Consider the following 15,102-nt stretch of genomic DNA (forward strand, 5'->3'; position numbering starts at 1 on the left):
AGAAAAAACGTCAAAGATTGTCTAATCGCGAGAAGAGTACTCACTCTTCCTGTCACTGACACGATTGTTTTTGGAAATTATGTCTCACTTGGATATTTTTTTAATGGTTGCTTTTTAACCCGTTTTAGTCTACATGATAACATATTTATTTAACGACTATGAACCCGTTTACACATTTTAAATCAACTCAGAAATCTCAATGTCCTTCACCCAAAGACATGACAAGGAGCGTTTGGTTTATTGATAGCATGATAGCATGCTGTTAGCTGCTGGGGATAACTCATTGTTACAAAGAGCAGTGATGAAAACATACTTTGGTTGAAAACTTTACAATATCTACTCCAGTTTTCTGATGTGAATTCAGTATTTATTTTCCATTTTTGGACATTTTCCAAGGTGGACGTTTCTGTAAACACTTAGGATTTGTATGCTTTGCGTTAGCGTGTTAGCAAAGCTAAATGTGAGTATGCTAACATTAATTTGCCGTGTTTGTCACAATTATACTGTATATTGTGGGATTATTTGCTTGAAATGAATATATGAATAACCATCACTGTCAACAACCAGCCTCAAATTATATTAATTTCTATTATTATAGCAAGAAAATCAATATATACTTGAAATTGTGACGCTTGCAGCTTTTTATTCCACACATTTAAGTGCGAGATAAAGGACTTTATGGTCCGATAATCAGCGATTATGAACATATTTCATAAAATTGGCTATTAATCATATTATACAAACAACAAAAGCAGTGAACATCAAATAAAATAAACACACACACATAGAACTTGGCATGATTGTGTTCCAGAAAGCAAAGTAGCTAGCAGGTCAACGAGCCGGAACTACTTCCGGTTCCTTTATCGTGCCATAGACAGCAACATGGCCGCCGCCCAGCGACGCCAGGGGTAAACTACACTGTACAGTTGCTATATAAAGCCGTAATTTGGACGTGTTGGGCGAAATGGGGAGACTTTTCCTTTCACAACTCGAACAAACGACGACAAGTGAAACAAACAACAGAAATAAGACAGAAAAACAAGAAAGTACTACGACATGGTTAACAGTAACCAGTAAGCGCGACATCTAGCGGTGGCGAGTGCAAACTACATCAGGTGGTGATGCAAACCACCTGATTTGTATATTTTTATGCTTGAGGTTAAAACAGGCAAATTTACGTGGAAATGACAAAATAATGTTAATAAATGCAAACCACGACTACATTTAATTAAAGTGCATTATTTTGAGTCTCTTTAGCTCACCGAATCAACAGTGATCCCTACCGGTGGACGTGTCATACAATGGGAAAAGTGCAACTTGATATTTATGGCGATGGTTTGTCAGTCAGTGATATCACTCATTTCTCTTCTAATTGGACGGGAGGACGAATAAAAACGTCAATCTTCCAACTTGCCATCTGAGTAGAAAAAACAAGATAAAAGGGGCGAACTTTTTTTAGCTAGCTAGCTAGCTTGTTTTGCTAGTGTCACGAACATGGCGTTTTAAAAACACTTGTCGGTTTTTGTTATAGAAGACAAAGCAGATTATATCAAATGTTATCTGTATCAACACTTTTCTTCCTGACATTACGTCTTTTTGCTTGTTTTTTTAGTGAAAAATGCACGCAATGTGACCGGAAGTGGCTTTCTTCAGTGCGGATGTGCTTTCATGTGGCAGGAAATGTACTGTTTATGGACGGAAATAACGTGGCAGTAGCGCCATCTCGAGTTGGAGAGCTGACATGACAGGTACCGGAACCCAAGCGTGTCATGTTTGTTTTTTCTCTTTACGACGGGCACACATGCGATTTTCCATCGCTTCCTGCTTTCACCCCCGAGAGGTCTCACTTGGGTACACCTACCCCGCCCTTCACCACCAGCTAGGTGACCAAAGGGTTGAAAGGCACCCTCGTGTCGTCTTCCTCCATGTTCCCGGGCTCGCCCCGTCGGGGGCAAAAAAGTAGTCGCAGCAGCGCTAAAGCGACGCGCACCAGCAGACGCAAGAGCAGGAAGGCGAAAGGCACGATGATCTCCATCAGGTGAAAGATGGTGACGCTGAAGCGACTCAGGACGCATGTGAGGAAGAAGGTCCCGAGCGCCACGCAGGGGTAGAGCGCCAGCTTGGCCAGCATGAAGACGTGCTCCGGCCCGCCGTAGCGCACGCTAGGGTGCAGCGTCTCCCGCTCGTTGTGGAGCGCCACCACCCAGATGGCCAGCTGGAAGACGCCGGCGAAGAAGACGATGACGCAGCTGGTCTGGACCGCCTCCAGCTCGTTACGGGACTCATGCGGGAACTCGTGCGTCAGCTGGTACGCCAGCGGAAGGCCGCCCACGAAGGCCAGCGACAGCGTGTTCATCAAGCCCATCAGCCGCGTCGCCTTGGTGACGTGCAGGAAGAGCGAGTGGTGCACGAACCACAAGAGCCCCACCGTGGCGAAGGAGCCGAAGTACGCCAGGTACTCGGGACCGTAGGCCTGCAGGGCGGCCACCAGGCTGCCCCCAAAGCGCTTCTGGACCACGCTCGGGTCGGGGACGTTGTCTTCGCTGCGGGAACGAAACCAACGTTTGTTGTCATGACGATGTATTCGCTTTCTTTGCAGATATCTCCAAACAGGAAGCGACAAACCAAATATCCAGGATGAGGAGCGTCGCCACGATGGCGTAGACGCCGTCGCTGAAGGCCTCCACGCGCTCCTTGCTGAGCGGCTCGCTGGGAAGGTACGTGTAGAACATCACAGAGTCCGGAGTCTCCTCCAGAGGACCTGACGAGGATCATAACATGGTTTTACTTTTGGGAAACGGGCGCTAGAATCAAGACTGCGCTCACCGATGACTTTGCCACGACACCACTTGACGCACTGCGAGATGTACGGCAGGAAGATGACGACCGCCAGCAACACGTACGACTGAAGACAAGTCACAAATCAAGTTTTTGCTCCGTCGCCATCTTGAACTTGTTTCTAAACACCAGGGTGACTCTCGGTTGCGAGGCTAATGCTAGCTAACGCTGTATGGGTTTAGTTTATATCCAACCAACCAGCTGGAAGAGGATGAAAGAGAAGATGCTAGCGAAGAGGCACATGAGAGGAACCCTCAGCAGGACTTTGAGGATGTGATGCTTGTAGAAGGCGCGGTTCTCCGACTCCTGGATGTGCCGGTTGAGGAGGAACGGCCGGCTGAAGGCGTACAACACAATCGCCGACTGGGAAAAGTCAAACACGTCGTCGTTCAGACACGACGGCGCCGGACGACGGATGAAGACGCTCGTCCTCACCTGAATGACGCCCATCACCATGACGCAGCCGCAGAACAGGAGGATTCCCAGCACGTTGGAGGGAAAGGTGGCCATCAGCGAGAACTGCAAAGACAGGAAGTGAACTTGTCTGACTTGTCTCACGCGTCCGTCAAAGGTGAGGCCGATACCGACGGTGTACGGCAGGAAGGTGATCAGCATCATGCACGCCTGAAACAACACCGGAACACCACGTCAGGAACAACACAAGCGTCAAAACCAGTCCTGGTCCACCGGCCCGCCGACTGCTTACCAGGTTCAACAACGCCACGCAGTCGTCGATCCGCACGATCACCTGGAATAACCTGGAACGTAAGCGGGATTCCAATAAGAACAAAGATGTTACACAGAAACAATCAATATTGATCAGGAAGAACCCAAGACCAAACTGGAACAACACAAGAACATCATGGATCCATCCATCAAGAATAACAAGCACTGAAACGGGATCAATTAGGGGTCAAATGGGAACAGTCCAAAGACAAACAGGAACAACAAAGCTTCATCTGGACTAACAGGAAGTCAACAATAAAAGGTAAACAAAGAAATTAACAGAATAGGAACAAACCATCAGGAATTACAAGATGCTAAACAGGAACAATCAGGGGTCAAACTGGGAAAAACAGGAACAACAAAGGTCCATCTGGACTAACAGGAAGTAAATAATAAAAGGTAAACAAAGAATTCACAGGGTCGAACAGGAATAATTGAAGTTTACAGGAACAACTACAAGTCAAAGCGGAATAGGAATAAATCAGGCAGGAACAACAACGGTCAAACAGGAACATTATCGGACAGGATAAGGAATAAGCTGGGAAAAGAAAGTCCAACAGGAACAAGTAGATGCCAAATGGAACAAGAAGACAGGACCAGCCAACCCAACAATATTAGGAATACATCCATCAGGAATTACAAGAAGCTAAACAGGAACAATCAGGGGTCAAACTGTGGGGAAAAAACAGGAACAACAAAGGTCCATCAGGACTAACAGGAAGTCAAACAGGAGCAAAACAAGTAAAAGGTAAAAGAAGAAGAAACATAAAGAGTCAAACAGGAATAATCGAAGGCTACAGGAACAACTGGCGGTCAAAGCGGAACAGGAGCAAATCAGACAGGAACAACAAACGTTCAACAGGAACGAGCAGATGGCGGACAACGAAACAGGAAGACACCCGAGGCCATCGGGAATCCAGGAACAATCAAGGGTCAACCTGGAACAACACAAGGGCAAACAGGACCAAGAAAGATGTAAAAAGAAGAACAAATGCAATCAGGAAGAGGAACAAATCCGGCAGGATGACAGATGTCAGATAATGGAATAAGACCCAAGACGACGTCACTCTGGAACAGTCAGGGGTCAAACTGGAACAACCCAAAAGGCAAACAGGAACAAAACAAACCATGCAGGAACAACAAAGGTTAAACAGGAATAAGAAAGGTTGAATAGGAACAACCTGTGACCAACTCCAAGATGGAGGATCAACAAGGGTCCAGCAGGAATAAGAGCAAGTCAGAAGGAGGAAGAGGAACAAGGGGGACTCAAACAGGAAGTGTGGTTGCCACGGCGACAGAGTTCACCTGATGTGAGCGGCCCAGGCCACCGTGACGATGAGGAAGGTCATCAGGTAGACGGCGATCTTCGTGGTCAGAAGAAGCTGGATGCTCTGCGTCAACTCCTGGAGGAGAAAGCGTCACCGTGGCAACGTGACAACAAAACACTTGACTCTGACGTCACAATTTACCTCGTCGTTTTCCATCTTGGTGTGAGCGACAGGAAGAATCTGCAAACACATTCACTGTTAGCGTTCCATATTCCGTAATGTAGTACGCAGGCGCAGTGGCACCTGCTTGTAACCTTCGCGGGGTCTCACCATGACGGTGGCAATGATGGAGATGAGAGCGTCGCTGTAGGCCAGCAAGCGGTGGGAGGACTGCGTGCCGCCGAGGGGCTCGCTCTCCGAGGCGGCCAGACTCTCCGTGGAGGCCGCCGGCTGCCCCTCCGCGTCCTCGCCGACCTGCTGCTCGACGACAGCGGCGTGCTCCTCCTCTGTGTCGCCGTCGCGGTGGTGGTGGTGTCGGCCCATCTTGAGAGGAGCTGAAGCCGACGCGATGTTTTGTTTGCAAACAACTGATTGACAGCTGACCGGAAAGGGCGGGCTTTACTGGAAGCGGAAGCAGCGATCGCCAGCAGGAAGTAGTTTCACTTTGTAGTCTCGCTCCGTACACTCAAAATAACCCGTATCACTTTCATAAATTCGCTTTTAAAGAGTCGTGTAGTTATAAAGTTAACAATGTGGAACGTTTGAGGCAATAATGTGTATTTAACCCTAGCTGCCCTACGAACAGAAAGCTAACTGCGATATGATCAATAAAGTATCCATCTTCTGCCACTAGAGGGTGACATTACTCTCTAATGTCTGTAGTGAAGGCTTTTCTAAAATGCAGAAACTAAACAAAAGTCACTTAACACAATTTCAGCTTCTCAGTCGGATAGCTATTTGCTATAAGAAAATAATATTGTATTTTAAAAGTAACAACAGAACCAAAATAAATAATCCCCTGCTGGAAGAGCATCTTGTCATCAGTAAACAACTGCCCGAGCAACTACAGTCGCGTTCTCATGACGTCATTCGTGCGACCAATGGACGTCCACCAAATCAAACTGTTAAAGTAACAATAACAGTCGTAACACCATGACATACAGTCATGACAATAATAAACAACATTATGTAGAATACGAGGTGAAGGACTTTTATAATATATATTTTAATGACACACATTATATTATGAGTTTATTCTTGGAAAATGGCAACTTAAATCTTATTAGCTATTAGCTATAAATCTTATTAGCTTATGAGCTACCTCGCTAGCTAACTAGCTAACTACTAGCTGTAAAGAACATGTCTCTCACGAGTAAAAATTGAACCGCGCTTTTGGATGACCCCCCCCCCCAAACTGGTTAAGAAGCAGCCTGGGGGTCAAAGGTTAATGGGAGGCTCAGACAGTGAAATGGCGGCGAGAGTGGGCTAAGACCGACTCAGACGAGGATGCTAAGGCAGTTACTACGGTTGGGTGGGGCGGGGCTTTGTTGTACAAGCCTACAAAAGTGCCTACAAAACTACAACAACAATGGCGGAATAATTACAACTCATTTGTGTGCTACATTGCCATTTAGTGGCCTTGATTCGCACCACCGTGTGCATTGAGGTAAAAATGGGAAAAATATATATCAAACAAATATATAAATCTAAAACGATGAAATACACATATTTAAGAAAATATTTTTTAACTATTATATATTTTTATATAATTTTATATATATCATATAATATTATATAATTTGTGTTGTTATATACGATATATACTAATACTGCCTGACATTCACCTGCAGCTGCCAGCTGACGGCCCCGCCCACAGCCTTGTGACCACGCCCTCTGTTAATCCACGGAAGCAGCGCTTCGGATCTCAGAGTTGCCCTTCATCCATCATCCTCCCGTGAAGTGCATAAGGGCGATGTCCTCTTCTTCATCTCCTCCTCTTCCTCCTCTGTGACGATGGCAAAGTTTCTGGCGGAAATCCTGGGATGTACACTTCCTGTGCGCGAGGTGAGCTACCTTTCCTTTCCTGTTCTGCCAGTGGTGCCAGTGATGCTGACGTCTCCATGGCAACAGAGGCTTATGATTGACGGCTTTTTTTCACGATATTAGTGACAGTCCATTTGAAATGGATGGGAAAGATGAATAATCTGTTCCAGGGTCAAACTGTGGCCATCGTGAAAGCTTTATTTCGTGTACAGGCAATGTTTGAAGTCACAGTTGAACTGTTTGTAAAAAGAAGCAAAATGGTTACTTTGCGTATACTTCCTGTTTACATTCTTCTTCTTTGCTTTTTCTTCACGGCAAAATGTGAATAATAACGCATGGAAGTTACATCATCAGTCAGCACACACACATCTGTAATCCATGAGCAGCACAGGCCTGTTAATCCACCACATCATCTCAATGTGTGTGTGTGTGGGGAGGGGGGGTCAACGTTCATGAGGATTCAATGAAACTGATTGGTCTATCTGCATGGGCGCACTTGAAGAAGGGTGGAATCGAACTAGCTGTGGCCTGCATGCTAACCACTCGGAAGAAGAAAAAAAGAAAAGAAAAATATTTAAAAAAATACTTACTACACTATATTATACAATTAATTAATACAATTAATTAATATTGAAAATTAAGTGAAAAATATATTTATTTCAACTTAAGTTGAATCTTATATTTTAATAATAAAAATAATAATAAAAATAAAGTATTGTATAATGAACAAATAGTTAAATCCAAAAAAGCCAAAGAAATAAATACATGGATCAATATTATACATTTGTAAAAAATCATTCAAAAAATTGTAAAATAAGCTATTTTTTTTAAAAACGTGACACATAATAATAATAATAATACATCAAAATCCATAAATATTTTAAAATAAAATAACAAATTTAATAAAAAAAGACATACTTTCAAAAAATACTCTCAATGATAAAAAGTATCTACAAAATATATAAAATATTATTATAATATATATATATAATATAATATATATTATTATATATTATATATATTATACTATTATACTAATATACTAATAGATGTATATATTACACTGTTATACTTATATATATATATAATGTTATATAATATAAAAATAAATAAATAAAACATAAAAAATAAATACATAAAAAAAACATCTTTGGACAAAGAAAAATATCTTAAAACCACATGAAGAAATATTATAAATAAAAATGCTTTAATAAATGTCCCTATTCTATGTATATGCTTGCATGTATATGTTTACATATTTGATTGACATTTCAGACGTTCTAATTAAAAAAAATCTTCCAGAATAATCTCCTTTCACCTTGTTAAACCTCGTGTGTGTGTGTGTGTGTGTGTGTGTGTGTACGAGATGTTACATAAGACCATGAAGCTGATTATGTGCGAACAAGGAAGTACTGTTAATGTATGAACATAAACACTTTTCCACGAGGATGGAATTAGCCACAGGACAATGGCACACGCTGTACTGTACTGTACTGTACTGTACTGTACTGTACTGGACTGTGGTGCCTGTCCATGTGCGTGTGCGCGCACCAGTTAAACCACATGAGATTTGTGACTCGTGTAAACTCGCGACCTTTGCACGACTTCGTGTGCAGTTCGTTTAGGTGCCTGAACTACGCCCTCTGCCGGTCGCTGCACGCAACAGTTAATCGATGTGCGCGAGTGACCCAGGAAATGATTTTGGTTTCGTGACTTTGCGACCCGATTAGGGAGGGAACGCCCCCCCACGCCCCCCCCCGTAAGCTGATTAACCCAATAATGTGATGATGGGATTAATCCTATTAAAGCTTGACTCACTGTACGAATATCTACTTTCATTATTATGATTAGGTTATGTAAGAAATAGCAACATTTTTCATTTTATGGTTTTATTTTTTATTATTTATTATCTCGGACCAAGTCAGCTGGGATAGGCTCCAGCATATCCCACCCTCGTCAGTGTAAGCGGTATGGAAAATAAATGGGTGGATAATTATTTTAAGAAATTTAATAAAATATTTTATTAATATTAATGTCTTTCTATTATTATTATTGTATTATTATAATTATTATATGATCATTAAGTACCATTTAAAAATATATCATGATTTATTTATGTTTATGTTATTTATTTATATATATATATATATGCAATATTTATGTATTTTTATTTGTCTTCATCGGTTCTACACGTTTTTAACTTTAATATGTATTTATTTTACCTATTTATTTAAATGTTTTTTCTATTATTATTGTTGTTGTATTATTAGAATTATTATATCATCATTAAGTACCATTTAAAAATATATCATGGTTCTTTGTTCTGTAAATATTGTATATATGAAATATAAATAAATAATATTATATATATATATAGCTTCCAATATTTTATAATTATATAAAATTAATTAAATCAATGAAATTAAATTAATTATAAATACAACTATTAAGAAATCATTAACAATATATAATATATATATTATATATAATATATATTATATATTGTATGCATAATAATATTAATGACATATCAAAATTAATTGGTTAAATTAAAACAAAATTAAACTTAAAAATAATATGAATATCACAAAAAATATAAACATTGTTCAGCAATTATTTAAAAATACTCTAAATGTAAATAAAAATATGTTTTCTACTGTACATTTGATGATATAAATACAAATATATATTAGATGTAAAGTGTACTGTGTACTTATATTATAAATAATATATGTTGAATCATATTTAAATAATAATAGATATTATACTGGACATGTAAATAATAGTAATACTTGTGTTTTCTTTGAAATAATAATATGATCAGCTGGACCCCCGCCCCCCACACAAAAACAGCGGTGCCAGGGGGGGTGGGAGTTGGGGGGCGTCCACCTCCTTGTGTGGTCGGGATCAGCTTACCAGCCTGGAAAAACAGGCCAGACATTCCTCGCGGGCCAAAAGGAGGTCGCCGTGGCGACCTACTAGCTGGGACGCATTCCTCCCAATGGGGGCGGGGCTCAGGGGGACCTAGACCTCTTTGTCCTGATACTGCGTCATACTGGTTCTAATATTTGGATCTTCTCATGTCGCTAAACAACGTCAGGATACAACGCTAGGAATGAAGCCAAAATAAACACACATGCTAACATTAGCTTAGCCCCTTTTCCGCTAATGAAATTTATGACTTTATGAATTTTTTTTCTGACTTTATTCTCAACAACTTTTTTTTATTGTAAATTTATTCTTATTCTTACGTTTTTTCTGGGTTTCCGAAGGCGTGGCAAAACTAACCCCTTTGTGATGTCACAGAGGAGCGCGCTTCCTTATATGGGCGTGGCTGTAAGCCAGATAAGCTCTCTGCTCTAGCTCTACCTTAGTTTTTTTTACACACTGGTAGTCCTGCAAAACACATTAGCCGTTACCCATGCTGTAGAAAACCTGATGCTAAAATGCTAAAGCTACTTAGCATAGAGAGACTCGGGACTGTTTAGTCTCTACTTCCTGTAGAGACTGCTGTTTGTTCAAAGGTGACATTTTAAAAAGATACATCACCCTTTATTGCAGCTAGCGGCACAAACCAGAAGTCCTTGGGAGCGTGGCCAATCACGGCGAGGTGGGCGTGCCTGGAGGCGGGCTGTGGGTGGAATAAATTCAAACGGACCGTTTTTGTACGAAATCTCAAGAAATAGAGCTGAATAGGTGTAGATTCTGGAAGATCTAGTAAGCTTTCTGTGCCGGTTATTGTGTGTAGCTGCTCTATAGGGCCATAAATTAGCATAAATAAATATGTGTAATATTTATATAAATAAATAAATAAAAAATAAAAATAAAATAAAAATAAAAAAAACATAAACTCTCATAATTTAACAACTCGTTGTCTCATGATGATAATTTAAAATTAAAAAAACGTTTAAATTAAAAAAATTGAAAAAAAATTAAAAATGTATGACTTTTTTCTTGTTTTTTCTCTTTATTTTATGAGAAAGATATTCGTAAATTTATGCAACTTTTTTCTCATAAATGTATTGCCATTCTTTATGAAATGTATTCTCATAAATGTTTATAATACATGAAGAAAATGGCCCCAGACCCGCACTTTGGACACCCCTGAAATAGCATAAATGTGTACAAGTGATGCTAGTAGAGTAAGCTAGTGAGAAGATGAACTTGGTGCCCTCAGACCTACCTGGTCTTGGACTTGTGGCTAACGTGGCTAACGTGGCTAAGGTGGCTAAGGTGGCTAAGGTGGCTAACGTGGCTAAGGTGGCTAACGTGGCTAAGGTGGCTAACGTGGCTAACATGGCTAAGGTGGCTAACGTGGCTAAGGCAGCCATCAAGGCCGTCAAGGGGCCCAGTTATGAATGATTACAAATAAGGTGGCGTCACATAATGACGATTAAGCCAGCCTGGCGGGTCAGCAGGACCTCTTTGGCCTTCGTCCACGTCTGTGATGTAAGACATGAGCGTGACCGACATTCTGCTTTTACATAAGGACGTATTTATGTAAGACCCAACATGGAGATGTGGAGCGCTCTTGTCATGCATTTTGACATCTTTCCTCTACTTTGAGTTTCACTTCCTGTGTGGAAGGAGGAATTCAAAGTGGGGGGGCTATCTTATCAGGATGCCCCCCTTATACTCTGGTGCGAACAGGAATTTTTAAAACCATCATTTTTTTGGTCATTTTTAAACATTGACGGAACTTCTTTCCCGGATGCATTAGTTTGCTATAGCAAGAGAGATAGGGGCTGTGTTCGAAACCGCATACTAGTATACATACTACATACTTCCATGCCCATACTATCCACACTCCATGACAGACATGAAGTAATACCCCTATAGTCACATTGACACTCCTATTACCCAATATAGTAGACATAATGAGACATGGATGACCTACATATGCTTTTTAAATCATTAGAGACCTCTAGACACGAAATAACACCCCTATAGTCACCTTTACACTCCTATCACCCAATGTAGTAGACATAATAAGAACACATAGGACATAGAAAGCCTGTTTACCACCTTCTCGAAAAACTTTTAACATCATTAGAGCCCTCTAGACATGAAATAGCACCCCTATAGTCACCTTTACACTCCTATCACCCAATATAGTAGACATAATAAGAAAACATAGGACATATAAAACCTGTTTACACCTTCTCAAAACAATGTTATCATCATTAGAGCCCTCTAGACATGAAATAGCACCCCTATAGTCACCTCGACACTCCTATTACCCAATATAGTAGACATAACAAGACATGGATGACCTACATATGCTTTTTTAAATGATTAGAGACCTCTAGACACAAAATAACACCCCTATAGTCACCTTTACACTCATATTACCCAATGTAGTAGACATAATAAGACATGAATGACCTTCTAAAATAAAGTCATACATTTACGACAAATAAAGTTGTACTATTACGACCAAAAAAAAATATTCTCGAAATCTCAGATTTCACTTTTTTGTTTTTTTTTTTTGACTCCTTTTTTTTTTTTACATTTACAAGATTTTTTGTCAATTTACAATAATATTTGTGTAAATTGAAAAAAGTTGTAAATTTTAATTTAAGAAATTCCCTAATTTTGATGAAAAAAAGTTAATTTATGAGAAATTTTTTTTTTTTACATTTTCAAGAATAAATGCACATATTTTGATGAAAATAAATTATAAATTTATTTTTTTTTAAGTTGGAATATTATAAGAATAAAGTAGGAATTTAATGAGAAGAAATGACATTGATTTTTGAGAAAGAATGTCATACATTTGCACGAAAAAAAGGCATAAAAATTCACTTATGTGACTTTTTCCTTTTTTTACTCTTAAATGTACGTGAAAAAATCCTAAATTGATGAGAAAAAAAGAGTATTAAAATAACCCAAGATTTTGAGAATTTGAAAAAGTTGGAAATATGACTTTTTTATTTTCTAAATATCATTTTTTTAATGTAGCCTTAATACACTGTAATAGTATACAACAATCATTTATTCGCTATTTTTGTAAAAAATGTGTTGTTGCTATCCTTGATGAGGGACGAGGGAACGAGGGACGAGGGAACGAGGCGTTCAAGTCGGCAGCACTTGTGTGTGAACGTGGGCGCTAATGAGAAAGTCATCCGTGTGGCCTCTTAAGTGCGTGTCTTTGAAGGCAACATCTGCGTTTACGTACACACACAGATGGCCCTTCATCTCTAAGTGGCTGCATATATTAGCCAGGGATGTTTTTGTCGTGCGGGCATCTGCTGCTGGATGTTTGTCAGGATCGACCACGACTTTAACGTGGCCTCTGAAAATTGGTGGCTACGCTTTAAAAAAAAAATGCAAATTAGAGGGACTCCTGAGCGCCCTGATTCATCTGACTGACCGCGTCTGTAGACCAGTGTGGGTGTCGGTGGGAGCGTTGTGGAGGTCCCGTGGTTCGGCATCCTAGCATGTGTTCAGCAGCTGCACGGGAGCGCTGGATGCCAACAGGACGTGTTTACGGCTCGGGGTCGGAAATGTGTGATGAGCTTATGAAAAGTAGAGGACACTGAAAGGGAACGGATGGACGCGTGGAGGTTGGCGTTGGACTAGCCAGTTTGGTACAAGTCCCAAATGGGGCCTCATTACAAGCTCCTAACGTTTATAGCCAAAAACTGGCGTCCATGTTAGAATCAATCAAGATCTTAAGCCATGATTCCATCAATGGGCCACAATAGGCACTCCTATTATCCAATATAGAAGACATAATAAGAAAAACATAGGACATAGAAAACCTGTTTACCACCTTCTCAAAACAATATTAACATCACGAGAAACCTCTAGACATGAAATAGCACCCCTATAGTTACCTTGACACTCCTATTACCCAATATAGTAGACATAAGGAGACATGGATGACCTAAATATGCTTTTTAAATTATTAGAGACCTCTAGACATGAAATAACACCCCTATAGTCGCCTTGGCACTCCTATTACCCAATATAGTAGACGTAATAAGAAAACATAGGACATAGAAAACCTGTTTACCACCTTCTCGAAACACTTTTTAACATCATTAGAGACCTCTAGACATAAACTAGCACCCCTATAGTCACCTTGACACTCCTATTACCCAATATAGTAGACATAACAAGACATGGATGACCTAAATATGCTTTTTAAATTATTAGAGACCTCTAGACATGAAATAACACCCCTATAGTCGCCTTGGCACTCCTATTACCCAATATAGTAGACGTAATAAGAAAACATAGCACATAGAAAACCTGTTTACCACCTTCTCGAAACACTTTTTAACATCATTAGAGACCTCTAGACATAAAATAGCACCCCTATAGTCACATTGACACTCCTATTACCCAATATAGTAGACATAATAAGAAAACATAGAACATAGAAAACTTGTTTACCACCTTCTCGAAACAATTTTAACATCATTAGAGACCTCTAAACATGAAATAGCACCCCTATAGTCACATTGACACTCCTATTATCCAATATAGTAGACATAACGAGACATGGATGACCAAAATATGCTTTTTAAATAATTAGAGACCTCCAGGCATGAAATAGCACCCCTATAGTCACCTTGACACTCCTATTGCCCAATACAGTAGACATAATAAGAAAACATAGGACATAGAAAACCTGTTTACCAACTTCTCTAAACAATTTTAACATCACTAGAGACCTCTGGACATGAAATAACACCCCTATATTCACCTTGGCACTCCTATTACCTAATATAGTAGACATAATGAGAAAATGTCGGACATAGAAAACCTGTTTACCACCTTCTCAAAACAATGTTATCATCATTAGAGCCCTCTAGACATGAAATAGCACCCCTATAGTCACCTTGACACTCCTATTACCCAATATAGTAGACAAAACGAGACATGGATGACCTAAATATGCTTTTTTAAATGATTAGAGACCTCCAGGCATGAAATAGCACCCCCATAGTCACCTTGACACTCCTATTACCCAATATAGTAGACATAACGAGACATGGATGACCTAAATATGCTTTTTAAATGATTAGAGACCTCTAGACATGAAATAACACCCCTATAGTCACCTTGACACTCCTATTACCCAATATAGTAGACATAACGAGACATGGATGACCTATATATGCTTTTTTAAATGATTAGAGACCTCCAGGCATGAAATAGCACCCCTATAGTCACCTTGACACTCCTATTACCCAATATAGTAGACATAACGAGACAT

At 40.0% G+C, this 15,102-nt stretch overlaps 2 protein-coding genes across 3 annotated transcripts in view; one reads left to right on the forward strand and one right to left on the reverse strand.

The window, feature by feature from the left end:
* Window positions 1-1,800: 1,800 nt before the first annotated feature.
* Window positions 1,801-5,459, reverse strand: tmem175 (transmembrane protein 175). 2 transcript variants are annotated; one of them, XM_058071813.2, is made up of 10 exons: window positions 5,163-5,459; window positions 5,034-5,072; window positions 4,870-4,967; window positions 3,545-3,596; window positions 3,427-3,462; window positions 3,274-3,357; window positions 3,037-3,201; window positions 2,827-2,905; window positions 2,626-2,761; window positions 1,801-2,543 (listed from the first exon to the last, which is right to left on the reverse strand). In XM_058071813.2, the coding sequence occupies exons 1-10, from the start codon at window positions 5,373-5,375 to the stop codon at window positions 1,880-1,882; spliced, it is 1,566 nt and encodes a 521-aa protein (XP_057927796.2). In that variant the 5' UTR covers window positions 5,376-5,459; the 3' UTR covers window positions 1,801-1,879. The 2 variants fall into 2 exon arrangements, with proteins under 2 accessions (XP_057927796.2, XP_078645546.1); XM_078789420.1 differs by having other exon boundaries at window positions 3,274-3,462.
* Window positions 5,460-6,683: 1,224 nt separating this feature from the next.
* The window catches only part of rasgef1ba (RasGEF domain family, member 1Ba), a 39,882-nt gene continuing 31,463 nt past the window's right edge, over window positions 6,684-15,102 (forward strand). Inside the window, exon 1 of the mRNA XM_058071814.2 lies at window positions 6,684-6,896. Within this exon, the coding sequence (XP_057927797.2) occupies window positions 6,846-6,896 (51 nt within the window). The 5' untranslated portion in view covers window positions 6,684-6,845. The remainder of the gene's footprint in view (window positions 6,897-15,102) is intronic.

The sequence above is a fragment of the Doryrhamphus excisus genome, linkage group LG3 (assembly GCF_037039965.1).
Source record: "Doryrhamphus excisus strain RoL-2023G ecotype Guam linkage group LG3, RoL_Dexc_Guam_v1.1, whole genome shotgun sequence".
Classification (NCBI taxonomy): Eukaryota; Metazoa; Chordata; class Actinopteri; order Syngnathiformes; family Syngnathidae; genus Doryrhamphus; species Doryrhamphus excisus.